The following is a 25,185-nucleotide window of genomic DNA, read 5'->3' on the forward strand; positions in this document are numbered from 1 at the left end:
GTCCCTTAAGATTACCACCAGAGTTATCAGTACAGTGGAGAGTGGAAACTAGCTCAGAGGAAGGAGAAGAAGAATTGAAATGTACCGAAATCCAGGTTATATAGGAAGAGCATCACCCATCACTGTAATTCAAATGTTAACAAGAGTCCCTTAAGATTACCACCAGAGATATCAGTACAGTGGAGAGTGGAAATTGGCTCAGCATCTTTCATATCTTTATTCACCAGCACATATCAGACACCCAATGAAGAGCCTGGAAGCAAATAAATAGACTAAGCTATATACAAAACTATAATATCTATGACTAACTGGGGGAAGACTAGATCATTTAACTCCCTTCTTGAGTGGGAGGGGAAGGGAAGGGATGGAGGAAGTGGGGGAGGAAAACAAGGAGAGGGATGGGAGTGGAAGGGAGGAAACAGGGGATGGATAGATGGATAGGGATGGGAAGGGGATGGAAGAAACAGGGATGGATGGATGGGTATGTAGGGATTAGGAGGGGGATGGAGGTAGAAAAGGAAAAATGCTAAAATAAGAGTGTTAGGAGATAGTTTTAAAGGCCTGACAGCAACTCATAAAAGAATAAATGGTGTCAGGAGTGGGATAAGCAATTACACTAAGAGGAAATAAAAACTTAGAGGAGAAATGAAGTGAAATGAAGTACAGACAGAGGGATAAAAGGCAGAAATGAGAAGCAATAAGAGGAACATTTGGAGAAGAGTGTTAGGAGACAGTTATAAAGGCCTGATAGCAACTCACAGAAGAATAAATGGTGGCAGGAGTGGGATAAGCAGTTACACTAAGAGGAAATAAAAACTTAGAGGAGAAATGAAGTGAAATGAAGTACAGACAGAGGGATAAAAGGCAGAAATGAGAAGCAATAAGAGGAACGTTTGGATAAGAGTGTTAGGAGACAGTTATAAAGGCCTGATAGCAACTCACAGAATAAATGGTGGCAGGAGTGGGATAAGCAGTTACACTAAGAGGAAATAAGAGCTTAGAGGATAAATGAAGTACAGACAGAGGGATAAAAGGCAGTTATGGGAAGCAATAAGAGGAACATTTGGATAAGAGTGTTAGGAGATAGTTATAAATGCCTGATAGCAACTCATAAAAGAATAAATGGTGGCAGAAGAGGGATAAATAAGCATGTAACAGTAGGAGGAATATAGAGTTTAGAAAAGAAATGAGGTGAAATAAAAGAGCAGATGGAGGGGACGAAGGAAGGGAGGGTTGGGTGAAGGTGATGGTGGTGGTGGGGGGGAGAGAAGAGGAACAGAGAGAAGGTAAGGAAAGGCAGTGATGGAGAGGGAAATAAGGGAGAGGAAAGAAGTAACACTGGTGGTGGTAATGGTTAACTAGGTAGCAGCGACGGCCCAAATTTGTGGCTTTACCTGTACCAGCAACGGCCCATATTTGTGGGTTTACTATGTATCAGCAACAGGCAAAATTTTCACCTTGATATAAATCCCCCAAATAGATGATGCATTAACTGATCACAAATGCGTTGATACATATTATGAAATGGTTTGCGTGAGTGATGATTTTTTCTCAATTTTCTCGCTTAGAGGGGCCATTAAGAAACATGATCCCCGCAGCTACCAGGTTAAGGAAGTAAGAAAGAGAAAAGAAGTAGAAGCAGTGTTGATGGTGGAGTTTGTGGTGTTAGAACAGAGGGAAGGAAGGGTTAGGTGAAGGCGTCGGTGGTGTTAGGACAGAGGGAAGGAAGGGTTAGGTGAAGGTGTTGGAGGTGGCAGTGGAGTCTTCTTGGCGAGGGCGGCCAGGATGAGGAGGGTGGCGGCGGCGGTGAGGCAGGTGGTGGTGAGCAGAACCGTATCCAGCAAGTCAGTGTTACCAACGGGGACGGACGCAACCACACCCTCGCTCGTCTGACAGAGTTACCAATGTTACCACTTATCATTATTGTTATTATTATCATTATTATTACTGGTGTTCTTATCCTGATTGTTGTACTTCCTTGCTATCTTTCCCATCTTCAATATTTTACCTTTACTGTCTTTATTACTATTATTGCTATTCTTATATTAATTCTTATGGCTGTACTTCCTGACGTCAAGCTGTATGTGTTCATGTCTTCCATTTATTATTTCCTCTCTTTATCATTGTTGTTATCCTCATTTTGATTCCTATTATTCTTCCTGATGTCAAGCTGTAAGTGTTCACATCTTCAATATATCACTGCCTCTTTCTATTGGTGTTGCTGTCCATATTCTGATTCCTACTGCTATATTTTCTACTTCCTGACATCAAGCTGCAGGTGCTCATGTCTCCAATATTTGCTTAAAGCCTCAAACTGATGTTGTGGGGTGCCATTTTGGTTGCGATCAGATATTAACTTTCCCATTTGGCTCACCCCCGCCATCTGCAGGGAGTTATGGCAGCTAACAGGTGAACCAAACACACCTGAGACTAGTATGCAGTGGAGACAACTATAGTCTGTTCACGTAAGTCTGACCCAAGCTGACAACATGAACATAAGTGTGTTCGTAAGCACAGTGCAGATTAGTAGAAAGTGCTGCGTGAGATAAACACAAACAGAGGTTAAGGAAAACTTGGAAGCCACAGCAGTAGCCAATCAGCACTCGGCTTGCAAATACGCTTAGGTTTATGTTGTCAGTTTGGGTCGGACTTAAGTGAACAGACTATAGTAGATTCACTCCATCCTTACTAAGCTCATGTGCTAACCAACTGAAATCTGCTAAATCTTGCAGTATGCTTGTATAGCAGACTGTAGGCCTATAAATTGGTAGAGTAGCAACTACCAACTGCAGCATGAGTAGTGCTTATGGCTTGAGTTCAAAGGGCAGGAGGAAGGAAGGGGAGGCACTGGAGAGCTATGTAAACAAACAGCTGTTCTACCTGTGGCGGAATATTTGTAATGTCATCCCATCACTTGTCTCTGTCCATCTTTCTTTTCTTCCTTCCTTAGTTGCATCTCCCCTTCTTTATAACTCTCTTTCCCTTCCTACATTGTCAATTTCTTTCATCTCTTAACCAAGCATTACTAATATTGTTGGCCTGGTCATAATTGCGAGTGGTCATAAGTCGCATACGTCGTAGTTCAGGGACAAACTGTGCTTCATATCCCTCACTAACACTACTTGCTCATACCTCCTCCTTACTACCCAGTCACTCACACTACTTAACATTTCCTCCTTACAGCCTCAACACTCAACCAAACACCTCCATCTGAGCTACACTAACATCTCCTCCTTGCAGCCTCAACACTCAACCAAACACCTCCATCTGAGCTACACTAACATCTCCTCCTTACAGCCTCAACACTCAACCAAACACCTCCATCTGAGCTACACTAACAATACTCAAGATCTCCTCATTACACCCTTGCTACTCAACCCTACCCCAAACTCTCCCATCAAAGCTACATTAACACTACTCAATACCTTCTCCTTACAACATTATTGCTACTCAACCCAACCCCAAACTGCCCCCTCTAAGGCACACTAACCTAACCTCACCTCACCTCAACACACAACATCTCCAGTAACCTAACCTCACCTCACCTCCACACACAACACCTCTCTCAAAGGCACACTAACACTACTGAATACTTCTCTTTACAACCTTACTCCTCCTCAACCCTACCCCAAACAGCCCCCACTAACCTAATTTAACCTCACCTCAACACACAACACCTCTCTCTAAGGCACACTAACACTACTGAATGCTTCTCTTTACAACCTTACTCCTCCTCTACCCTACCCTAGACAGCCCTCTCTAAGGCACACTAACCTAACCTCACCTCACCTACACACACAACATCTCCAGTAACCTAACCTAACCTCACCTCAACACACAACACCTCTCTCTAAGGCACACTAACACTACTGAATACTTCTCTTTACAACCTTACTCCTCCTCAACCCTACCCCAAACAGCCCCTGCTAAGGCACACTAACCTAACCTCACCTCACCTATACATCCAACATCTCCAGTACCCTAACCTCACCTCACCTCAACACACAACACCTCTCTCTAAGGCACACAAACACTACTCAGTACTTTCTCCTTACAACATTACTGTTACTCAACCTTACCCTAAACAGCCCCTCTAAGGCACATTTTACCTAACCTAACATAACCTCACCTCACCTCAATACACAACACCTCTAAGGCAGACTAACACTACTGAATACTTCTCTTTACAACCTTACTCCTCCTCTACCCTACCCCAAACAGCCCCCTCTAAGGCACACTCACGCTGAAGGTATGCACAGGGAGCCACTGGCAGAGTTGGGGGCCGGCCGGGGGGCAGGGCTCCAGCTGGACGAGGGGGCTGCAGTCCTCCGTCACCCCACCTTCACAGTGCACCATGACCGTGGGGTGTGTGATGTGCACCCGAGCCTCTAAGGGGGGGTGCTCCTGCCCGCTCCATGCCCTGTGTGGAGAAGGTGGTGGTGTGAGTTTTAAACAGCATTCAATTTCAGGGCTCTTGTTCTTTTTTCTTTTCTTCTTTCTCTTTCCCCCTTTTTTTTTCGTCCCTTGCTAAAACATCACGGCTCTTTTTCTTTTCTTCTTTCCTTCATTTCCTCTGTCTTTTAATTTTTATCTGCATCACTTATTAAAAACATCATGGCTCTTTTTCTTTTCTTCTTTCCTTCATTTTTTATCTGCATCACTTACTAAAAACATCATGGCTCTTTTTCTTTTCTTCTCTCCTTCATTTCCTCTGTCTTTCAATTTTTTTATCTGCCCTCATTTACTAAAACAACATTATGGCTTTTCTTTCTTTTTCCTTCTTTCCTTTCTTTGTTTCCCTCCTTTACTAAAAAAAGAAGCTCTAAATGGTATTCAACATCACAGCTTTTTCTTTCTTTATTTTTCTTATTTCATTCTTTTTCCTCTTTTCTTTGTTCATGCCTTTCTTTATCTTCTTTCTTTTCCCTTTTTTTCTTTCTTTTTATGCCATCATATATTAACAAAAGCCAACTTTGCTCATCAACAACACCTGTTAAGCAAATTTTCCTGCTGTCGATAACTCTGTGGATTAAAAAGAGTCTCAAGAACCGTACCATATATACTCACCAGACTCAGATCTGCTTAGAGGAGAGAGGCCTGTTCAGGCCCCTCCAACCCTTCAACTGGTTACTATATCTGGGTGGGCTGGCCAGCTATGTGGGCTGCTGTAATAATTAATTGTAATCGTATTTTATACTTTATTTTTATCTTTTTTTTTTTTTTTTATTACAGTTATAACAAACTCTCAATTCGGCTCTTCTTTATTCCAAGTATTTACCACTCTGTTAGAAGTATTTACCACTCTCTTACAGACAACCTTGACCTGCTCTTGACACAACTTTACTGTTCTTTTTTTGTCCTCTTGTCTACACTCATGGTCAATAAGTCCCCCTCATCATATTCTCCATCATATATTTCATATTTTTCAAGTTTCAATCATATCTCTCCTCCTATTCTATATATTATGCCAGTGTTGGTAAATAGTTTAATCAGTCTCTTCCTCATATATCATGTTCTTAGTGTTGGGTTTTTGTTTGGTGGCTCTTCTCTGGACATTTTTCAATAGTTCTTTCTCTTTTTTTTTAAAGGGCACATTGATTGATTGCGTATTCAAGGTGAGGGCGTACCATTGCAGTAAACAAGGCCTTGATGGAAGGGAGAGTGTGGTTCTGTAGTTCAGGTGTATATTTGAATCAGGGAAACTAAACACCCAGGAGTTTTCATGTTATGCATATATCTGTGATTAACTTATCGTATGTTTGTGTAAAGTAAGTTGAAGTGTAAAGTAAGTGTAAGGTAAGTAGTTTATATCCTAGCAAACGTCTTCCTCTTAGCTTGGTCTCTAAGAAAACTTATGGGTCGGTATTATAACACTTTCGCTTCTCACATCAGTTATTTCTAAAGGTCAAAGAGGGGGTCAGTCGGGTTCTAATGAGTATTTCTTCAGGTTCACGGTACAGAAGAAGGGTCAGACTACCACCAGAGTCATAAAACTACTACTGGAAATACCCACAACCCCTATGAAAGCCTGGTCAAATATGTGTTCTTTGGCGTTGAAATGTCTTGTAATACGATCCATAAACGTTAATTTTAGACGAGAACAAGCGATAAGAAATTTTACAGAACTTAATTTCCCTGCTCAGCGTTAATTGGCATGGCTCTGAAGGTAATACTGTATCCAGGGAGTTGTTGATGGCTGGGAAAGACATTAACAGGAAACAAAAGGAAAACAAAGGAAGAAGAAGCCAGGAGGACTGAAATGATATAAAGGGGTACAGGAAAAAAAAAAAAAAGATGAAAAAGAAGATGAAAAAGAACAAAAAAGTAAAGAAGTAAAAAACAGGTCAAGAGAATATGAAGGAAAAAAAGAAGATAAGGAACAAGAAGTGCCTCACCTGTGATAGCGGATGTGTATGGGCACGGTGATGTTGGCCAGCCAGCGCCCGTCATCCATCTCCTGGGCGGGCACGAAGAAGTAGGCAATGATGCGCGGCGACTGGTGTTCGGGGGTCTCCACGTTGACCGTCTGTGGAAGAGACATAATTGATTGATTCACTTATTGGGGTACGGCAAGAGGAACGCGGTCACTTATATTTTTCAATCACATAGACATACGCAAGGAATTGTTTCAAGAGGAGAGTATCGAGACACCTCTCCTCCTCCTCTTCCTCCTGTCCTCCTACCACTCCTACTACTATAAATAATAACAATGAAAGAGTAAATAAACAAGAAAATGGAGGTTCAAACACAAGTCCCTCCACTGCAAACCCAAGAGTCACATCCCACCTGTGGCACATAGAAGTCAGGTCCCCCAAGGCGGCGCAGGAAGGCCAGCTGGTGGGGGTCGACGTAGCAGCCGGGGGGAAGCGTCTCCTTGAGCAGCACCACACACGACTCAAGGCTCTCCGGCACCGACAGGAACAGCGTCGTCTCAAGCTCTCTGTGGTGGAAAAGGAAAAGGTTCACAGGAGAGACCTAAATAAAATAATAACCTGTTTCAGCTGAAGTTTCTTTCCTGCTGCCATGTAATTATATATAAAATAATCTAACTTAACCATACCTAACCTACACAATATAACAACCTATCGCCACACACACAAAAAAAATCCTTCCTGTTGCCGCATTATCATAAATAAATAATCTAACCTAACCTAACAGGGTTGTGTGTAGTCGATGGGAAGCCCTGCTACAATGCGATGGACTTAAAAAATACGTAGAAATATAATACTGAGGACACTACACTGGAAAAGTTCTCTTGTTTACCCAAATCAGTGAAGAGGAAGAAGACTCACCCTGCTGTGTAATCATATATAAATAATCAAACTGAACCTAACCTAAATAAAATAATAAACTATCGCAGCTTAATCCGGTAGCAACGGGGATCGTGATTCTTAATAGTCCCTCTTAGTGAGAAAAATGAGAAAAAATCACCCCTCACACAAACCATTTCATAATACATATCAAAGCATTAGTGATCAATTTATGTATTATCTATTTTTGGGGTTAAAATCATGGCACAAACTTGGCCCGTCGCTGCTACACGGTAGAGCCACAAATTTGGCCCGGCGCTGCTACCAGGTTAAGTTACATTCCTACTGCCACGTAATTACATATGAAAGTCTAGGTAAATATGGAGATTCACTACACGCCTCCAATATTGCCCCCACGAGAATAATAACTTTTCCAAGGTCTCACATACTGTTGTACTCCTTTAGTTTTACCAGTGCATCATACATGTGGGGGAGGTCCAGGGGGGTCATGTAAAGTTTGGTTGGAGTAGTTTACATACGCTCCCTCACCCAAAACCCCCGATTTCCCACGGGTCCCCCAAGATCATTAGGGGGGAGGAAATTAGACCTTTACTTTGAAGTATTTGCACCTTCATACTATGGTTGAGGGACATGTATTTCGTCCCTTAACTATAATATGGAGGTGTAATATTGTATTTTGAGGGCGCAGAGTCAATCCCCACAATTACCAAGTTCTCTTTTTTAACCCCAATCAATGAAGAGGAAGAAAACACATTGCTGTATAATCATATATAAATAATTTAACTCAACCTAAACTAAATAAAATAATAACCTATCCTGCTGTCACATGATTATATATGAAAGTCTATGATTATTGTCTAACCAACCTACCCAACCTCAATAATACTGACAAGAGAACCCAGCATTGCCTGCAGTCTCAATGGCCCCCTAGCCAATTTTGATTGCGAGGGGTGAGTACGGGCAAACACTAGAATAATACCCAGCTTAAATTACATTCCTGCTGCCACGTGATTATATATGAAATAGTCTAGCGGGCTTTTTCTTTTTACACCTTTTTTGTTGCCCTTGAGCTGTTTCTTTGGCTGTAAAAAAAATAAAAAAAATAAAAAAATAAAAAAACCTACCCTAACCTAACCTCGATAATACTGATAAGAAAATAATAAAAATAAATCGGGTACTGGGATTTATTTCAAGGAGCGTAAGCAGCAGAAGCGCCGAAGTCTTCCTCAAACTATATTTAGCATTAGTTAGACCTCATCTTGACTATGCGGTTCAGTTTTGGTCACCTTACTATAGAATGGATATCAAAATGTTAGAATCAGTGCAGAGGAGGATGACTAAGATGATTCAGAGGTTGAGAAACTTACCATACGAGGAAAGACTCAAACAGTTAAACTTGCATTCTCTAGAAAGGCGAAGGGTGCATGGAGACATGACAGAGGTTTATAAATGGATGAAGGGCTTTAATAAGGGGGATATTCATAAGGTTTTGATGGTAAGAGAACCGGGTAGGACACGAAGTAATGGGTTTAAACTGGATAAATTTAGATTCAACAGGGACATAGGCAAAAATTGGTTTACTAACAGGGTTGTGGATGAGTGGAATAGGCTTAGCAGTCATGTAGTGAGTGCCAATACAAATGTCACATTAAAAAATTGATTAGATAAATTCATGGACAGCGATATTAGGTGGGGTTAGATACACGGGAGCTTTGGTTCAAAGGAGCTGCCTTGTATAGGCCTACCGGCCTCTTGCAGACTCCTACGTTCTTATGTTCTTAAAACCCAGCTAGCTCCCTTCCTCCTTCCCTCTATCCCTTCCTCCCTCCACCTAGCCCCAGCATCCCTCCCTCCCCTGTGGAAGCCCTCGTTGCCTCTATCCCTTCCTCCCTCCACCTAGCCCCAGCATCCCTCCCTCCTCTGTGGTCACCTGTGGAAGCCCTCGTTGAGTAGCCGCCGCTCCACCTGGCCGCTCGTCTGCATCACCACGGGACACCGCGAACCCGCCGCCACGCCCACCAGCACCCACGCCACGCCCGCCAGCACCCATGCCATCACTCAGGGGAGGGACAGGGGTAGTCTCAGGCACCCGGTGGTATTTTCTTCTCTAATCACGCCGTGTCACCGTGGCCTGGGGTGTAGAAAGCCTCCCCCGGACTCCTCCAGCACCTGTGTTTACTTCCTTAATCTTGATCTTGATGTCACAGGTCTTCTTCGTCTTCTTTTGAAGTGTTTCGCTGATTATCACTTCTTGGCTCCTTGGTGTTCCTTTACACCCAACTAGCCCCATAAAACACCCAAGAAGAAGAAGATGTTCCTTAACGCTTCCATACTCCACTACACACTCTTAGTTCTGGATCTGGATACGTGATGCGCAGGGCACCTTTCAGGGTCGGGGGAGCCGGGAGTGCAGGGGAGGGAAGTTAATCAAGTGTAATTGTGTTGTGGTGACAGGTGAGTATGTATTTATTTTTTGAATGAGTCTATTGTACCGCAGTCAAAATCTGTTGAGGGAGGCTGTTCCAGTGGTGTTTGGTGCGTGGAAAGTATGAGTGCTTGTATGCGTCAGTGTTAGTGTGATATGTTTGGTATTTATGGATGTGTGTGTTACGAGCACGTTGACTGTTTGCGTTGTGTAAGTATGTTTGTGGGTCAATAATGTCAATGTGAGTGTTAGTGATCTTGTACATTGTTACTTCGATCACTGTGTACGCTTGTGTACTGCACCCTGCACTGAACTGTTTTTGGCTCCCCTGATGAAGGCCGCTCGCTCTGAACCACTCCCGAAAACTTAGAACATAAAGGTCTAGACTGCAAGAGGCCGAGTGGCCAACACAGGGCAGCTCCAGAATCCCCCCCACTACTCACGATTGTGAGATGTAGTTTCAGGGGTTAAAATTTAACAGGTAGAGGCTTCATCCTCGTTTACCTTACCTTTGGTATACGGGCGTACGCTCCAGTACCCTGTTACCATACTGCACCCACACCTCACTCATCAGTCATCTTCTCCAATGAATCCCTTGATACCCTTTCTATGAATCCCTTGACGAGGTGTGGGTGAGGAAAATATAAGTGGGCAACAAACACTCATATATATGTTACACACACGCACACACACACACACACGTACGCGTGCGCCCTCTTGCGCCCACCCACCCACACCCACACGTAACACACACACTACTTAAAATATGTCACATACATGTAGTGCGGCGACGGCCTGATGAGCGAGCCTCCCATAACCCATTCAGCGAATGGGGTAACCTCTTTGGCCGACTCGGTAAGGAGTGGCTCTCCCGTCACGCTGGTCGGGTGATCAATCCCAGGCAGCCGGGAAATATCCTCTCCTTGTCATTAATTTCTCGTGTGTTTCGATACACGCAGAGGACGTGTGGGACCGAGAGAGTAATAGAAAATCTCCTCACTAAACACACACACACACACACACGCACCCATCACACGCACGCGCGCACTCTAGTTAAAATGTAAGTTACACCCACACACCCACACACACACGCCCCCCCACACTCACACCCAAGAAGTAGATAACGAGAAATTGCTACTAAGAGAGGAACCTTCCAGCAGGAATACTAGAGGACATAGTAAAAAGTTGAGGAAGGGAAGATGCTCAAGAGACATAAAGAAATATAGCTTCCCACAAAGAAACATAGAGGTCTGGAACAGATTAAGTGAAGAAATAGTATCGGCGAAGAGTGTGCAAAGTTTCAAGGAAAAGTTGGATAATTATAGATACGGAGACGGGACCACACGAGCGTAAGCCCAGGCCCTGTAAAACTGCAACTAGGTAAAATACAACTAGGTAAATACACGCGCGCGCGCCCACCCACACACGCTTACACACTGGTTAAGTATGAGTCATTCTTGATTCGGGAATCAAGGCAGGTGTTTTCAAGCGAGCATCATAACTAGAGTTGTTGTGAGAGAGAAAGAGGCTATTTATGGATGACACTTGTCAGTCATGCACCGCCTTCCTCCCTTGGGGTAACCCCCCCCCCCCCCAAAAAAAAAAAAAAATATCGTCCATGGTCTCTGGGGATGAGGGGAGAGAGGGTCAAGGCCTTGAGAATGCAGCGCTGCCGTTTCCTGTTTGAGTGGGTTTTTGGTGGGCTGCTGAGCATTTTACCTGATATGCCTGAGTACAGGCAGCAAAATAGGAGTGTATATTACCTATGCTGTTTGTGGGTAGTTCTTAAAAGCTCATCCCTTCCATTTGCTGGTGAGGAAGACAAACACAGGAACAGGTGCATTGTTTATCTTTATAAAACTTCAAAGTGTGAAATCACAAACCTTCACACACTCACATGGTATATACAGACATATTTACATACACATACAGCAGCACACATACACTTGCGTGACGGTTAACAGCTGTGGAGGAAACGGTTATGGAGAGAAGAGGCAATGGAGGGTGTGGAGGAAAGAGGTGGAGAGTAGTTGTGGAAGAGAGGAAAGTGGAGAACTAGGTGTGGGTGAGGAAAATACAAGTGGGTAACAAACAGCTGTGGAGGAAAAGGTGAGGGGAGGAATGAATGCTTGGTGTGCGGGGAAAGGGAGGGAGGGAGAGGAAGCGAGAACAAGGTTAGGGCAAAGCACGTGGGTGACAGGCGCAAGAAGAAAATGACAGGACAGGGGTGAGGCAGAGAAAAGCAGGGACCGAGTAATAAGTGTGAAGTAAACAGATCAGGGAAAAACAAAGAAAAAATAAATGGGACTGCAGCTAGGTAACATGGATGACGTGAGGGTGGCGACACATGCAGGAATAAAAGTGGGAAATGGGCATGGAAGAAGATGGGTGACTGGGAGAATAAGTATAGATGGAGAGTGGTTCAGAAGGGATTAACATGAGGCAAGGACATGGGGGAGGGGAAGGTAGGGAGGAACAGGTGGGGGAATGGGGGATGCGAGAGGAGGAGAGGGGAGAGTACAGTGGGAGGAAGGGGGGGATGAACTAGTATGGGGAAGAGTGTGGAGGGTGAGGGAGAGACAGGAGTAGAGGGGGAGAAAAGGGGAGGTGGGGAATGAACTAGCAAGGAGGACTATAAAGATTAGGTGTTAAAAAGAAACGAACAAGTGAAGATTACGACACCAAAAGAGTATAGAAGAAAAAAGGTTGACATGTTATTAAGTCTTCCACTGATAAACTTGTACGTTAAAAAGAAGTAAAACATAGGCAAGGAAAACTTAACCAAGAACGAAATGGACTGGTGAGGAGAGTTTACGAGGCCAAAAGAGTAGAGAGAAAAGAGTTTGACATGTTATTAGATCTTCCACTGATAAACTCGTACAATAAACAACAAAATTATTTAATAAAATATAAGAATGGGAAATACAACTCCTCGAAATGCATAAACTGTAACTCTGAGAAAAATGGACAGGTGAAAAAGTAGAGAGAAAAGTTTGACATGTTATAAGCTCCTCCATTTATAAACTCATACAATAACTCCTCGAAACGCATAAACTGTAACTCCAAAAGAAATAGATGAAAGAATGGTGAAAGAGTAAAGAGTTTGACATGTTATAATCTCCTCCATTCACAAACTCGTACAACAAACAACAAGAAGTAAAACATAAGAGAAAGGAAAATACAGCTCCTCAAAATGCATAAACTGTAACTCCAAAAGAAATAGATGAAAGAATGGTGAAAATGCAAAGAGTTTGACATGTTACAACCTCCTCCATTCACAAACTCGTACAATAAACAACAAGATAACACAAGAGAAAGGAAAATACAGCTCCTCGAAACGCATAAACTGTAACTCCGAAAGAAATAGATGAAAGAATGGTGAAAGAGTAAAGAGTTTGACATGTTACAACCTCCTCCATTCACAAACTCGTACAATAAACAACAAGATAACACAAGAGAAAGGAAAATACAGCTCCTCAAAACACATAAACTGTAACTCCGAAAGAAACAGATGGAAGAATGGTGAAAATATAAAGAGTTTGACATGTTACAACCTCCTCCATTCACAAACTCGTATGACAAACAACAAGAAGGAAAACATAAGAGAAAGGAAAATACAGCTTCTCGAAACGCACATACTGTAACTCCAAAAGAAACAGATGAAAGAATGGTGAAAATGTAAAGAGTTTGACATGTTGCAACCTCCTCCATTCATAAACTCGTACGACAAACAACAACGAGTAAAAACATAAGAGAAAGGAAACTAACACCTCCTCCCGACCCTCTTCCTGTAAATGCGTAGACTGTAAACTCTGAGCGAATGAACCAAACGTCAAACACATCTCGGGTAGGGATCGTGTGAGGTGAGGAGGAGGAGGAGGGAGCGGGTATAGAGGGCAGGTTAATTAATTGGTCGCAGGTGTGGGGGCACAACACAACACACAGGTATGTACGTATTTATGGACAGTTGCGGACGAAAATATTGACGCGATGGTTGGTTTCTTTCCACCTGGGAAGTCACGCGGGTTTAGGAGGGGGAGAGGAAGGGAGAGACGAGGGTTGGGATGAACTGGCAAGGGAGGGAAGTGGAGGAAAAGAAAGGGAGAGGAGGAGAGGAAATCTCTCCTCCTCTCCCTATGATCTAATAGGGGAAAAGTTGTGAGAAGAGTGCAGAATGAGGAAGGGAGAGACTAGAGGGAAAAAAGGGAGAAAGGAGGGTGGAGAGAGAGGAGAGTGAAGGGGGAGGAGGGGGATGAACTAGCAGGGAAGGAGAGTGAGGGGAGAGGAAGGGAGAGAGTGAAGGGTAAGGGAGAGGGGACAGTGGAGGGTGAGGAAGGGAGAAAGGACAGTGGAGGGTGAGGGAGAGAGGAGAGTGAATGAGAGTAACTTGCCATGTAGAAAAAGACAAGTAGATATGTGCTATGGGATTCAAAGGCTGTGTTCCCTTGTTTTTCAGGACTAACTGTAACAAGGTGTTGGATTAGGTTCATATTTTGTCAGAGATTGTTTTAGACCCTCCACTAACTTTTGTCTGTCATTTATTAACAAAAGTGAATAATTAAGGCACTTCCCTTATATACGCAACATAAAATTCCACGCCAAAGAGCTGTTCTCCTGTCGCTGTGACATCACAATACGTTCGTGCTGGAGGACAGCTCTGACGTGGAATTTTATGTTACGTATAGAAGGGAGGTGCCTTGATTATTTACCGTGTACCAGCGATGGGCCAAATTTGTGGCTTTACCGTGTACCAGTGACGGGCCAAATTTGTGGCTTTACCATGTACCAGCGATGGGCCAAATTTGTGGCTTTACCGTGTACCAGCGACAGGCCAAATTTTTGCCCTCCAAAATAGATGGTACATAAACTTACCACAAATGCGTTGATATATGTTATGAAATAGTTTGGATAAGTGATGATTTTTACTCATTTTGCTCACTTAGAGGGGTCTTCTAGAAACATGATCCCCGCAGCTACAGGGTTAATAAATGACAGACAAATATTAGTGGGAGGTCTGAAACAATTGGATAAAATATGAACTTAATCCAACACATTCTTACAAAGTTATTCCTGAAAAACAAGAGAACACTGCCTCTGAAGCCCGTAGTAAGTCCCAGTGAGTTTAGAGTTACGTCGGACCGATACTTTCGTTCGCAACTGTACGTCACATCGAAAAAGATCCATCGGTTATGTAAGAATGGTAAACAACCTTCCAAAACCTTCCTTGTCGAATCCACTCACCTTAGTCTAGTTCTCCCTCGCCTCCTCACTCCAGTACCCTGAGACACTTATAACCTCACATCAATGCCTTTACAATACATAAGAGTCAACATCCTCCTCCAACTCCACATCAATGCCTTTACAATATAAGAATCAACATCATTAATTCTCCTCCTCCTTCAGCCTTCCTTTATATATTTATCACATTTCAGTAAAGAAGCTCATTACATATAATTCATAGTAGTCTTGTTTACATTGATATATTTACACGAGTCACTGTAATGTATGCACTGACAGCCCCTCAAAATAAGACATTCCCCGAGTGACAGGTCTTGTAACTTGCAGTATTCAGTGTTGGTAAGAGTGTACCGGATATCTGAATGAGGTGTAATGAGACGTCCAGCAGAGAAGGAGAAAGGGACAAAGCCATTATTTCCTAGTTTTCACTGTTAAAGGCAGACTATAAATCCCAGGAAGAACAGGATACAAACTCCACGGGAAAGTGATCCTCGGTACACCATATACAAGGCCACTTTTCCCCTGCTGTCTCTTTGTTCTTCCAGCAATATGTAACCTCCTTTCCCAGTGCAACCTAGAAAAAAATAGCTCTGTCCCTTATGTCTCTTCTCCGAATGCCTCACATGTGAACCGTGGCATGGTGAAAAATGGGTGACTGTCATGTTTATAGTTTCAAGCGTATGTTTTGAAGCAACCGCCAGACTCTACACACCCCATGCCAGCCGAGTTTAATTGAAAATTCATGGAACTTTAGGCTTACGAATCACCCGCTTCAAGGTTGCTTTTTACTTAACTCGCTTCACCACACGACGCAGCAAGAATTCAGCGGCTGCCCAATGCCACCAAAAACAGAATACAGCCTTAATTAGTTTAGTCGCCCCTTTTACACTTAGTGCCTCAAACTGTAGGAGTGTCTCGCCAGCAACAACTCCATCCGAAGCTTTGAACGACACTTCTCACCAGCACTCTCCACCTCCACTTGAGACATCAGATGCACTGCTATCAACACTGTATGCTGAGTTACATGACCTCTTACTCAGGGTGAGTGACTTCATTCATGAGTAACTGTACCTTCCCTTGCCCTAGTGAGTAGTATCATGGTAGTACAAGTTTGCTCCTTTATAAAGTCTCTGGTTCTCGTGCATGGCCCCTGGTAACTGGTGGCCATGAGTGACAGCTTCAGGTATCTGGTAATGACCTGCCTGCCTTGTCCCTAGTCCACGGTTATCCTATAAAACCTTTCTCTGTATCAGATGCATTTACATAACAATAACTGTCAGGTCAGCACACACACCCCATCACAGCAGTTTGTAAACAGTAACATAAGCACCTAGTATACACCTGGTGGCCTGTAATGCCACCTGGGTATTGTGTACAAACACTCATGTGCCTGGTAAGCATTGATATCTGCCCCTGGTACTTGCAAGCATTAACAGCCGCCTCTGGTGTCCAGGCGTCACACACGGCCACCCTGGTGCACCAGCAGTACCTGCCAGTCATTCAGAACAGCCATGTGTGCATCCTTGACACACTTTCAAAGGAGCACACACACCAAGGGTGTGTGTGCTCCTTTGTCTGGTAACTGGTCTTCACATACAACCTTGGTGATGGCATTTATTTTCATACAACCACTGCACCTTGTTAATTCTTCCTTCCAGTTGTAATTACTGCACTAGTCCGGCTTGATGACTTCCACAAACCACTAGCATGATGCTCAAGTGCCAGTGTGCAGGACAACTTCATTAACTCAGTTCTTTGCTAACTTCAAAATGATGACAAAAGCTTCCAGCTGCACCACACTACTGTAGCATACATAGATAAACTCACCCAAAGTTCTTTCCACTATTTCAAGGGTAAAGCCAGTAAAGTTTGAATGTAATATTGATTCTGAAACATTAACACACAGATCACCTTTTGGGAAGCCCTGTCAAGGTGTGTACGTTTGGTATTTCTGTCCCTCAGATGTAGTGTCATGAGCAAGGCATGAGACTCAAAGGAGAAGTTTGGACATAACACTGACTCACACGCAGAAGCCTGCACACAGACCACCAACTGAGAAGCTGTATCAAGGTGTGCCGCCAGCCTGGTGTTTCTGTGACCCAGCAGAAGTACATCTTGGCTCAGGGAGGTTGTATAGTCTTATATCCTCCATGTCAAAGGGTTTGTGCAAACACATAGCCAAAGAATATCATATCCTGGCTTTCTTAATTTCTTATGGTTTAACGGAGAGCTGCTGTTTGGAGGACAAGGCTGACGAGTGTAAGCCCATGCCAAGCCTTTCAAGATGAGTAGTAGAGCTGCAGCCCCTCAGAGTAGGCCAAGACCCACCTATAAACAAGCCTTGAGTCACGACCCAGCCAGTAGCCACCATGACACCAGTTCTTACGAGCATCTCTGGGACTTAAAACCTCACCTCTCACTCTGTTCCTATTCCTCTACACCTCACCACAAGAACCCAGGTCCTCTTCTAGTATGGCAAAAGCAATGTAAAACTCTCATTAGCCCACCAGTTCTTACGAGCACTTCTGGGTAAAACCTCACCTCTCACTCTGTTCCTATCCCTCTACACCTCACCACAAGTTCCCAGGCTGTCCACCAGTATGGTATGAGCCACGACCAACACTCGGTAACCCAACAAGCCAAAACCTCCACCCAGCTGGCCGTGAATCCAACCTTTCGACAGATTTCAGCGCTGACCCAAGCATTCGTAACTTCAACCTAACCATGATCCATTATTGACTTCTGTGGAATAGTGGTTAGTGAAGTGAACTGTGCGCACCTCTAACTTAACTATGAGCCACCCAAGGAATTGCACAGGAAATAAACAATCGCACATCACCACAGGCCACCTCACAGCGACGAAGCCCTGGCAGCATCAAAACCTTCCTGTCAGTAAAGCAAAGAAGCCTCGAGGGGAAGCGACCAAAGCAGCAATCAACGAAGGCCTGATGACGTTATTACTGTACTATGGAAGCTGAATTTTCTTTGTGTGTGTGTAAGTGTTGAGTGTATATGTGTATCAAAGGTAACAAAAAGCAGTGTGCACATGTCATAGTGGTGGTGATGGTGGTGGTGGTTTAGAGCCCCCAACACCTCTAGTAATATGAGTAGAGGGTGGTGCTGGTGCTGGTGCTGGGAGATGGACTTCAGCACTTCTAGAAATGTCAGAGGGCCGTCTTGCTGGCCTCGATCACCATCTTCTCCAGTTCCAGGTCCACCATCAGCTGCTCCAGAGGCTCCACTCCTGCATGGATGAGAGGAAGGTCGGGTTAGGGAAAGCTGTGTATGGGGCAGGAGCTTTAATGGTGTGTGTGTGTGGTTGTCTGTGTGGCTGGTGTCATCAAGGGATCCTGTTCACTGTGATGGTTTATTCTTATCGGTGAAGAAAGTTTATTTTTAACACTAAAGGAAAGTTGGAAAGTTTTGTTTAGTCGGTGCAACATCTGTGGTCATATGCCGGAGAGAGACAGAAGGGGAAGGAATTATAGAAGGGAACAGATCCCAGGAGATGGGACACAACCCCTGATCAATACCTGGTACCCATTCACTGCTGGGTGTGTAGTGACACGACTTGCCTGATGGGCGAGCCTCCCATAACCCACTTAGCCAGTGGGGTACCTCTCTGGCCGACTGGTAAAGGAGTAGCTCTCCCATTACGCTGGTCGTGAGTTCAATCCCCGGTGCCGGCTAACCTATCCTTGTCTGGATTAATTTCTCGTGTGTTTCGATACACGCAGAGGTCGTGTGGGAGGGTTGTAAAGAGGAAAATTCTGGCATTTCAGGTGGACAGGGGCGTAGGGTATCGGAAAAGCCCCCAAATTTTTCCACTCCACCCAGGAATCGAACCCGGGCTCTCTCGGTTGTGAGCCGAGTGGGCTAGCCACTTCACCATGAAGCCCCTCAGCACTAAAAGAAACAGAACCAGTAACTGAACTAGATATATTGTTGTTTTTTAATGGGAAGACTAAACCAAAGAATGATTAAAATATTAGTTTTTGACAATGAGGGACACAAAACCAAATAACAAATGAAAGTATGGGAATAAATATGTTTTCCTTCAACAGTAAAGGAGCCAAAACCAACAAGTGAATAGATATACAAATTTTATAACTAAAATCTGCCTACAAAAGGGCAGTTTCAGTGGAAAAAAAAAAAAAAAAAAAAAAAGTCACTTCACTTCATGGGGGGGGAGGGAATTAATTTGTATGACTAAAAGCACCAAGAGACTGTCACGAGAGCTTAGCATCTACGGTGCTGGTGCTGCCTTAGGGGTGTGACGGTGAAGCCAAAGATGTGTGAGTGGGAGAGTTGGCAGGTGCTACAGCCGTCTCTCTCCACAAACATCTAGCAAGTCTATCCTGTGTCAAGACAGTTTTAACTAAAAGATTGTGTGCAGAGTCAGAATGAGCAAAATTATTCAAGTGGGAAAATCACAGCATATCACACTGTCTGCATGTCTCTGTCCCTTCTACCAGCCTGCAGCCAGTGCTTGGTTGCCCTCAGCAAGCCTTTGTTCAGACATCAAAAGATAAATAAAAAGTAGCCATCCTCACAGGATATGAAAAGTATCAATGTTGAAGCAGAACAAAATAATATCCTACTACACACACACACACACACAGCGGCAAACAAGAAAAAACACTAGAGATGCAAATCAGTGAGAAGGCCCGGCACTGTGCTGAGTGACTGTGTCCCAGGACATTGTCACCACCCAACACTGCTACAAACATTTCAGAAAAATAAAAGATAACATCACAATAGCTCTTGACCCATACTGGTACTATGAACTTTTAGTGAGGTGAGGTGATCATGCTCCTGCAGGGCTTATAGAAACCTGAGGAAGTGCAGCATAACTGTAAGCCTGTGAAACAAATGCAGGAAGTGAATAATTAGAAGTAGAATCACGAGGTCAGCCTGGCCTAGTTCTGCTTGTGGTGCGCCTAGAGCCTGCAGTGAAAGGCAGCACCTCACGGCGCCCTCACCTGGGGGTGGCCAGGACTTCCTGAGAGGGGTGGCCAGGCAGGGGTGTTAGTCTTGGGAAGGAAAAGGGAAGGCATGGAACACACCTACTCAACACAGAGACATGAGATGTTGCTATAGTCTGTTCACTTAAGTCCGACCCAAGCTGACAACATAAACCTAAGCGTGTTTGAAAGCTGAGTGCTGATTTCTTTAACCTCTGTTTGTGTTTATCTCGCGCAGCACTTTCTGCTAATCTGCACTGTGCTTACGAACACGCTTAGGTTTATGTTGTTAGCTTGGGTCAGACTTAAGTGAACAGACATTAGTAACACTTAACATCAATAGTAATGTACATGCTGAAAAGATGAAGGAAGATGAAGTGTTTTATGTTTACTCTTGTAGCGCTGAACTAATTAGAACAGACAATGGTTATATATATCTCCTAAGTTTATAATCTTGTATCAGCGATGGTCTTGTTGGAATGATTCCCAAGAAAGTCATACTGCTCGTCATCATCGTTTAACGTCTATTTATTCCCTATGGTGGGGTTGGACGGGCTATGAGCCTCCTCCACTGTTGCCGGTCCATAGCCATTTCTTCATACTGCTCAGAGAAATCAAATCTGTATACAAGCAACTTTTTCTCTCAATAAATCTACACAGAAGAGTAGTTGCAAAACTCTGAAGAATAGTTTACGGTTTTCCTTTTTATTTCAATCAGCCACTTTCTTGAACTTTCAATAGACTTTAATGTCCAGGTTAGTGGAACAAAGTGTGGAAGCTGCTTGGTGGAGGACAATTCTATATTCCTGTCCATCATATTCCTCATGATAATGTGTAGTGTTATCTACTAGGCCTCCTCAAGCTGCAGTGTGTAGGAAGTGGTGTCTGAGGGCAGGGCCGTACCTCTGCTTCTGGTGCACTCAGAGCCATAAAATATGTGGCCACCTTCATCACAGACACCATACTATTAACCCGTGGGCTTCGGCTATGGGAAAGCCGAGAAGTGGCCGAGAAACGACAAAATTACACTGCATTTTGAGACTAAGAAAAGAGCATGGAACGTACATCAGAGTACTCTCATAACCATAAAGCCGTAAAAAATATTTGCATTCACTCAAACGCCACTCTTTTTGGGTGGTGTTTGTTACAAAATAAATAGTCTCGTGACGCGTGGCATCTAGCCGAGAGTCGCTTGTTGTCTACTATAGAGAATTTGACTGTATGGATAGCTAATTCAGTATGCCATGACCTTACAGCACCACCTATGATGAAAAAGCCCACCTCAGGATCACTCACCCACCACAATGACCCAGGGCATTCATGGTGGGCTGCACTATGCCACCACCGCCTACAATTAGCTCGAATTAGGTGTTTTATGGCAAGCCCTTTTAGGGTCCACCGTACCACAGCCACGACTCGTGAAAGCCCTGAAAAGGGTCTGCCGACGTTCTCGGATTAAAAGAATGGCACAAAATCTAAGTTGATGCTGATACATTAGTGTTTTTTGCTCCAGGTATTGTCAGGATCTCGAAGAAGTACCTGGAGCACAAAAAAGCACCATTGGATCAGCATCAATTTTAATTTTGTACGGCTCTTTTGATAACGTGGTGCCGGTGATGAAGGAGGCCACTCTCTCCTATACCATGGCTCCAGGTGCACTGCTATGAAGCTGACTGATTGATGTATTGGGCTATAATATTTATGGCGCCGGAACTAGTGGTCATAAGGCGCCAAACATGATATCCGAGTTAAAACCATACATCTATAAAAAGTTAAAAATGCATAATAAAAATCGTAATAACAATATGCAAGGGTATGAAAGTTTTGCTTCACATGGGAGGGATGGGTATGGCGGGCATCCACAGGGCAGCGAGGGACTGGACAAGGGGCTCAGGACTAGCACTCAGGGAAGGGTTACACTGACAATGACTAGTACCATGCATAGAGTATTCCATCATCTATCCATCCATCCACTCCATCATTGGGATTAGGAGTAATGTTTCAAACGGAGGTGAAGTTTCAAATGGAGGTAAAGTTACATATAGAGTAAGTTTAACCCGGTAGCAGCAACGGGCCAAATTTGTGGCCTTACAGTGTACCAGCGATGGGCCATATTTTTGCCATGATATAAACCCCCAAAATAGATGATGCAAAAACTGATCACAAATGCGTTGATTTATATTATGAAATGGTTTGCGTGAGTGATGATTTTTTTCTCATTTTTCTTGCTAGGAGGGGCCTTTAAGAAACATGATCCCCACAGCTACCAGGTTAAAATGAAGGCAGTTCCAGAGAGTGCACGATTCACCAGCTCCCTTCCCATTCCATAACTTCATCTAACCTCCATTTCAACTTCTAGGCTTTGAGTTATAAAGTGATTGTGGTCTTCCCGGGTTGTTGATGGGTTTTGGAACAGTGAGTGTTTGCTTCAGTGCCCTGTGTGATAATTTCAAATACAAATACAATTATGTTTAGTGTTTTCTCACCCCCAATCCTTCCTCTTCATGATGAAAGAAACTGAAATTGTCTAGAATGCAGCACAGAGGAGATAGATAAGTTTGGAAAGTTTCGTTTAGTTGGCGCAACATCTTTGGTCATATGCCGGAGAGAGACAGAAGGGGAAGGAATTATAGGAGGAGGGAACAGATCCAAGGAGACGGGACACAACCCCCGATTAATACCTGGTACCCATTCACTGCTGGGTGGACAGGGGCGTAGGGTATTGGAAAAGTCACCCAAAATTTTCCACTCCGCCCAGGAATCGAACCCGGGCTCTCTTGGTTGTGAGCCGAGCGTGCTAGCATAGAACAGATATGATGTTCAGAAGACGTATAACTTTTGTTGAGCAGCGGACGGATGTAGCCACTCCCTGAAGCTCTCGATAAATGGCTATAGTTATAACCCAAAGCCCACGGTCTCAATCATATTGGCTTCAACTATTTACTATATGCTCAATTCAATCTCATCCACTGCCTTATCTGTAAACCCATGAATCCTATCTGCTTCCTGAACCAACCATCCATTCATCCATCTAACTCATTATAAGTATTCACAGCAAAGACACATATTACTGGGGGGTGACTGTCATGCACCCATCCATCCACAACCTGCCGGCACCCTCACCTTGCTTGATGGAGGGGTGGTCACACTCGGCCTCGGAGAACTCCAGTGTGTGGCGGCGGCTGTAAGTGGTCTGGCTGCCCTCGCCGTACTCAGCGCTGGGGAGGGATGGAATGTGATGAGCAAATGGTAAAGTTAGGAGAGGGTTATATGGAAGACTGTTAGAAGATTATTAAAAGTTACAAGAAAAGAACTTAGAAGAGTTAAATTAGAAGAAGAGTTAGAAGACTGAGGGGACAATCTGGCTGACCTCAACATACTCAGAAGTTAGGAGTTAGAGAAGAAATTACAAGAAGTTAAGTTAGATTAGAAGAAAACTTTAAGGGACTATGTTTGGCTGGAGGAAAGGGCATGAATGTGATGAGCGAATGGTAAATTAGAAGAGGGAAGAGACTGAAGGAACTTGATCTGTTTATCATACTCAACACCTGAACATCATGAAGGACTGGTAAACTTGAGAAGTGGCAATAACAGTGAAAAATCTCGAAATGTACACCACTGAGGGCCAGAGATTGAGCCCGGGCCTTCAGTGCAGAAGTAAATTCATCTTCAGAACATTCGACGACCACTACCTGTTGCTTTCCGTGGATGAGAGAGGCGGCGGAGGAGGGCACTGCTTCTTCACTGGCCTGGCGTAGCTGTAGTCCGGGTCGCCGCGGGAGGGCCGGTGACCCTGCCTGGCCTGCAATTCCTGGGCGCGGGACCTGCGATGCGACGATGCTGTCCTCGCCTCATCTGAGCTCTCCTCGTGGCTGGTGGTTGACTCGGTTCGGGAGCGGCCACCACCGACCATGTCCGCCACGGTCTGGTAGTCACCGTCTGCGGCGGCGGAGGAGGAAAATGAGCTCAACTCTTATGAGGAACATTGTGAAGGGTGTTACGCTGAGGCTGACAGGTGAAGGTTCAGAGATGGAGTGATGTACAGGGAGATAAAATACTGATAAAAAAAAATACAGATATTCTGACCAAGACAAGAGATAAAGGTTTAAATAGTGTGACATACAGAAAGACAAATATATGGAATGACAAAAAATACATAACTACACAGATTGAGTGATATACATATATAGATACATAAATAGGAAAGGAAACATCATAGTAGCCACAAAAATGGAAAACAATAAGGTGGTGGGTGTTAAATGCAAAATATCTATACCAAGAATACCCACATGATGCAAAACAATAGGAAAAAAGTGTTAAAAATATAAAAGATAAGAAAAGAAAGCCCACAAAATGCAAAATATGACCAAATGAGTTGTATATATATAAAAAAAAATAATAATAATAAAAAAAAAAAAATAAATAAATAAAAAAAAAATAAATAAATAAATAAATAAAAAAATCATCCCCCTAAAATAACCACAAAACACAAAATAATAGCCCCTCTCTGACCCTGACTGACCTTGCTTGAAGAGGGCCGGGACACGCAGGGCTCGGTTGTTGCCCAGCGAGGCGCAGAAGGACACCAGGTCAGGCTCGGCGGGCGTGTCGGATTCTGTGGTGACCTCGCTGCTCGTCACCACACCTGCAGAGGAGGGGAGCGGGTGTGTGGTGGAGGACAGTGGAGAGAAGGTTGATAGATTGAGGTTGATGACTGTCTTTTTAGCAAATTATGTCAGGTTAGCCCCTTGACTGTGGATTTCCTACAAGAAGACATCACCAAGCTACAGGAATGGATCAAAAAGTGGCTGCTACAATTCAGTGAAGAAAAGTATAAAGTCATGTACCTTGGGAGGGGAATCCAGCATACCAATACCACATGGGAAACACTCCACTATCCACCACAGAGGCAGAGAAAGACCTGGGAGTTTATGTTACCAGGCTACCAGTGAAAGCCAAATCCGTGCCAATCGCAGCGGATGGGTTAATAGGTTGATGACTGTCTCCTTGGTCAATCATGTCATTTTATTTTATTTTTTACAGCAAAGGAGTCAGTTCAAGGGCATAAAAAAAAGGAAACAAATATGAAAAGAAAAAAAAGCCCGCTACTCACTGCTCCTAAAAAGAGTTAGAGGAGTGGCCGAAAGATAGGTCAATTTCGGGAGAGGGTTGATGACTGTTTTCTTGGTTAATTATGTCAGGTTAATAGATTGATGACTGTCTCCTTGGTCAATTATGTCAGGTTAATAGATTGATGACTGTCTCCTTGGTCAATTATGTTACGTGG

The 25,185-nt window shown here is 43.8% G+C and overlaps 2 protein-coding genes and 1 long non-coding RNA gene across 4 annotated transcripts in view; all 3 read right to left on the bottom strand.

The window, feature by feature from the left end:
- Window positions 1-202: 202 nt before the first annotated feature.
- Window positions 203-9,483, bottom strand: LOC127005661 (phosphatidylinositol-glycan biosynthesis class X protein-like). The gene is made up of 5 exons (XM_050874750.1): window positions 9,202-9,483; window positions 6,787-6,940; window positions 6,396-6,526; window positions 4,243-4,420; window positions 203-1,889 (listed from the first exon to the last, which is right to left on the bottom strand). Exons 1-5 carry the CDS (start codon window positions 9,324-9,326, stop codon window positions 1,710-1,712), a joined length of 768 nt encoding a protein of 255 aa, XP_050730707.1. The 5' UTR covers window positions 9,327-9,483; the 3' UTR covers window positions 203-1,709.
- Window positions 9,484-11,529: 2,046 nt separating this feature from the next.
- LOC127005664 (uncharacterized) lies at window positions 11,530-13,808 on the bottom strand. Its single transcript, XR_007758832.1, has 2 exons — window positions 13,399-13,808; window positions 11,530-13,250 (listed from the first exon to the last, which is right to left on the bottom strand). It is a non-coding gene; the product is annotated as an uncharacterized LOC127005664 (long non-coding RNA).
- Window positions 13,809-13,838: 30 nt separating this feature from the next.
- LOC127005665 (cell adhesion molecule DSCAML1-like) overlaps window positions 13,839-25,185 on the bottom strand; it is a 67,891-nt gene continuing 56,544 nt past the window's right edge. For both annotated transcript variants that reach the window (XM_050874753.1, XM_050874752.1), the window contains 4 exons: window positions 24,421-24,543; window positions 23,591-23,837; window positions 23,022-23,116; window positions 13,839-18,178 (listed from right to left, as the gene is read on the bottom strand). In XM_050874753.1, the coding sequence (XP_050730710.1) occupies window positions 18,099-18,178; window positions 23,022-23,116; window positions 23,591-23,837; window positions 24,421-24,543 (545 nt within the window). In that variant the 3' untranslated portion in view covers window positions 13,839-18,098. The remainder of the gene's footprint in view (window positions 18,179-23,021; window positions 23,117-23,590; window positions 23,838-24,420; window positions 24,544-25,185) is intronic.

Source organism: Eriocheir sinensis, chromosome 30, assembly GCF_024679095.1.
Source record: "Eriocheir sinensis breed Jianghai 21 chromosome 30, ASM2467909v1, whole genome shotgun sequence".
Lineage (NCBI taxonomy): Eukaryota > Metazoa > Arthropoda > Malacostraca > Decapoda > Varunidae > Eriocheir > Eriocheir sinensis.